The 4,070-nt window shown below is 38.8% G+C and overlaps 1 protein-coding gene across 4 annotated transcripts in view; it reads right to left on the reverse strand.

Moving 5' to 3' along the window:
* Positions 1-540: 540 nt before the first annotated feature.
* Positions 541-4,070, reverse strand: part of LOC129830764 (copine-4-like) — a 54,627-nt gene continuing 51,097 nt past the window's right edge. For all 4 annotated transcript variants that reach the window (XM_055893466.1, XM_055893465.1, XM_055893462.1 and 1 more), the window contains one exon: positions 541-3,735. In XM_055893466.1, the coding sequence (XP_055749441.1) occupies positions 3,604-3,735 (132 nt within the window). In that variant the 3' untranslated portion in view covers positions 541-3,603. The remainder of the gene's footprint in view (positions 3,736-4,070) is intronic.

Consider the following 4,070-nt stretch of genomic DNA (forward strand, 5'->3'; position numbering starts at 1 on the left):
AATTTGGACTTCTTAAAAAAAAAAAAAAAAAAAAAAAAAACTTGTTAAACAAAATATCTTTCTCTGAGCAAATGTATTAGTTTAAAATAATAGAATTTTCTGAGAATACAATATAGCTCAGTTTGAGTTATTTATTTGATTATTTACCATGTTTTGCTCATCCAATCATTGCTCGTCTTTATCAAGGGGACCAATCATGTTGGACCTGGCTGTATGTGTGTATAGTTTGTATATCAGGCTATAGTCAGCAGCGCAAGCAGTACTGCACAGATGGACAGAAAGATAGACAGACAGACAGACAGACAGACAGACAGACAGACAGACAGACAGACAGACAGAACAAACTGACAGAGTCACACAGAGACAAGGGCATCTGTACTGTGATGTGATCTGGTCTGTAATGTGAAACAGTAACACACACACACACACACACACAGACAGACAGACAGACAGACAGACAGACAGACAGACAGACAGACAGACAGACAGACCTATTCACTCAAAAGCTTTACAAGTTAATAAAGAAGGTTATTAAATTAATACAGTTTTAGTTATTTATTTATTTAGCAAACTCTCAACAAACCTGTAGAAAAAGACGTATATAACACGTTACAGTATATAATCCTAACTCCTTAAAATCCACACTCTGTAAAATGTGCATACCATCAAAGAGCGGGCCACCAACAAAAACATAAACAACAGATAAAATGCATCCCATGACATTTCCACATGCAAATAGTTCTGTCTTCTATATGAAATGTATAAGTCGTGCTGAAGGAATGAGGCACGAGAGCAACATGATTTAAAATTGTGTCTGAACTGATTTACTTTTGGGTTTCAACCCTCCTCATTAGGAAATGAGACTGAGAACCAGATTTGGTTCTTGGAGGAGTTCTTTGATGTGGGTGTCTCTTGTGTTTGTGTATTTCTTGTGATGTGCTTTGGATGTGCTTATCAGTACACAATCACCTTTTGTTCCACCCCTATCAATAAAGTAATTGTATCGTACACAGTCATGTAAAAGTTTTACCGTGCGTGAACTTTCAAATGCATCCTGTCATTTCTAAATGTGTAATATGATAGGTATTTTAATCTGACAAATTTTAACCCAACACATTTGATTCATAAAATATTTAATCAGACGTCCTCCTGAAGGGGATGATAACATGATCTTTGCGAGAGGCAGGGAATCTGATTTCATTGGTCCTCCGACTCGCATATCAGTCATTTCATTCAGGGTAAGTGGAGTTAGCCGTGAGTTCGCCTGCCCCAGAGCAGGTTAGTTCTGAAGGATTTATTGCCATAGAAATTTCCCTGGCTAAAAGGTGAGCCCCTTTCGTAGGATCGGTTATCCAGAGATGAACTCAGAGTTTACCAAAGTTGCCTCGCTAACTCCTCAAACCTGATTCGTAGTATAGGGCTCAAGTATTGTGCCTGGAAGTATCCTGGGCTAGGCCTTTCACCAATTAGCTTCAGTCGGCTGGTGTGCGACAGGGGAAAAGGTGGTTTAACTTTTTGATAGTCTATCTCTGGGGCTAGTTAGGGACCGTCAATAAATTACAAAATGTAAATGGTACAATATTTTCATGTTGCACATCTTTTAGTTCTCATGACATTCTTTCAATATTTGTATATTAATTGCTACAATTTATAGTTTGTTAGAGGTTTTTAAGTATTATAAATTTGGAGTTATTGAAATGTTTTCACATTGTCCAAAAATATTGTACATTGTGTAATTTATTGATGGTCCCTAACTAGACACATAGTGATATCCAAAGTCAAACCAGATTTACCACGGTCAGTGTGCGCATAATGATCGGGTTTTTTGCACCTGTGCTCAGAATTGATGATTACTTGGGTGCTGCCAGCTGTGGGCAGGATTGAAATGAACTCAACCCAAGGAAAACTGTTACGTAACCTAGATTCCTTACATTTCACCAATCTTTGTTTTGGACGGTACTGACTTTATGACCAAAATTACCCTATTTACACTTTGTAGTCAATTTTGACTCAATAACAAATGTTTCTGACTCATTGATGCTACATAGGTCGTTTTCAATTGGGGAAGTTGGTTATTTGGTTCAGTCGCTCTTTAAACATGATTTGAAGCTACACATTATTTGTTTACAAAGTCTCCTATGTTACCAGAACCCTAAACTATGGACTAGTTGGCCCTCATTATTATGATGGTTATTATGATAAGGTACAACTCTTACTAAACTTCAATTAACCTATACTGTATGTAATATTGTTGAAAAATATTGAAAGTCACCTTTAAAAGGTGTGTGTGTGTGTGTGTGTGTGTGTGTGTGTGTGTGTATGTGTGTGTGTGTGTGTGTGTGTGTGTGTGTGTGTGTGTGTGCCTGTGTGTGTGTGATAAAAACCCATTAGGCCAGCATGCAGTAATACGTAGTAATACGCAGTAATTACGTAGTGAAACCACCAGATCAAACTACTTTTCTGGGCTACACTACTGTATGCAGTGTGTGTGTGTTTATAATGGGTGTATGTATGATTATAATGGGTGTGTGTGTATTTATAAAGTGTGTGTGTGTGTGTGTGTGTGTGTTTGTAATGGGTGTGTGTGTGTGTTTATAATGGGCGTGTGCATGTTTAATATGTGTGTGTTTATAATGGGTGTCTGTGTGTTTATAATGTGTATGTGTGTGTTTATAATGGGTGTGTGTTTAATATATGTGTGTGTGTTTGTAATGGGTGTGTGTGTGTGTGTTTATAATGGGTGTATGGGAGTTTATAATGGGTGTGTGTGTGTGTGTGTGTTTATAATGGGCGTGTGTGTGTTTATAATGGGTGTGTAATGGGTGTGTGTGTGTTTATAATGAGTGTGTAATGGGTGGGTGTGTGTTTATAATGGGTGTGTAATGGGTGTGTGTGTGTTTATAATGAGTGTGTAATGGGTGGGTGTGTGTTTATAATGGGTGTGTAATGGGTGTGTGTGTGTTTATAATGGGTGTGTAATGGGTGTGTGTGTGTTTATAATGAGCGTGTAATGGGTGTGTGTGTGTTTATAATGGGTGTGTGTGTGTGTGTTTATAATGGGTGTGTAATGGGTGTGTGTGTGTTTATAATGGGTGTGTGTGTGTTTATAATGGGTGTGTGTGTGTGTGTTTATAATGTCTGTGTTTGTGTGATCAGGGACTGAAGGGTCTGGTAGATTTATAATGGGTGTGTAATGGGTGGGTGTGTGTTTATAATGGGTGTGTGTGTGTTTATAATGTGTGTGTTTGTGTGATCAGGGACTGAGGGGTCTGGTAGATTTATAATGGGTGTGTAATGGGTGTGTGTGTGTGTTTATAATGGGTGTGTAATGGGTGTGTGTGTGTTTATAATGGGTGTGTGTGTGTGTGTTTATAATGTGTGTGTGTGTGTTTATAATGGGTGTGTGTGTGTTTATAATGGGTGTGTAATGGGTGTGTGTGTGTTTATAATGGGTGTGTGTGTGTTTATAATGGGTGTGTAATGGGTGTGTGTGTGTTCATAATGGGTGTGTGTGTGTTTATAATGGGTGTGTGTGTGTGTTTATAATGGGGGTGTGTGTGTTTATAATGGGTGTGTGTGTGTTTATAATGGGTGTGTGTGTGTTCATAATGGGTGTCTGGTAGATTCGTCATAGTCAGACAGACATTTTGGATGCAGTCCTTTTGCGTTGTAGTAATCCACCACCTGATTGGGCACCTCCGCTAACACACTCTTAGCTAGCGCAGCCGGGGACGCCTAGGGAAACACACAAACACACACATATTACACACGCGTACACGCACACAGACATTATACACACCTCAAAGACTTTGTCGGTCATTTTAACTGTACATTGAGTACACCAACATCGTTCTCTCTTTTTCTCTCTCACTTTTTTCTCTCTCTCTCACTTTTTTCTCTCTCTCTCTCTCTCTCACTTTTTTCTCTCTCTCTCTCTCTCTCACTTTTTTCTCTCTCTCTCTCTCTCTCACTTTTTTCTCTCTCTCTCTCTCTCTCACTTTTTTTTCTCTCTCTCTCTCTCTCACTTTTTTCTCTCTCTCTCTCTCTCTCTCTCTCTCTCTCTCTCTCTC

The sequence above is a fragment of the Salvelinus fontinalis genome, chromosome 32, assembly GCF_029448725.1.
Source record: "Salvelinus fontinalis isolate EN_2023a chromosome 32, ASM2944872v1, whole genome shotgun sequence".
Classification (NCBI taxonomy): Eukaryota; Metazoa; Chordata; class Actinopteri; order Salmoniformes; family Salmonidae; genus Salvelinus; species Salvelinus fontinalis.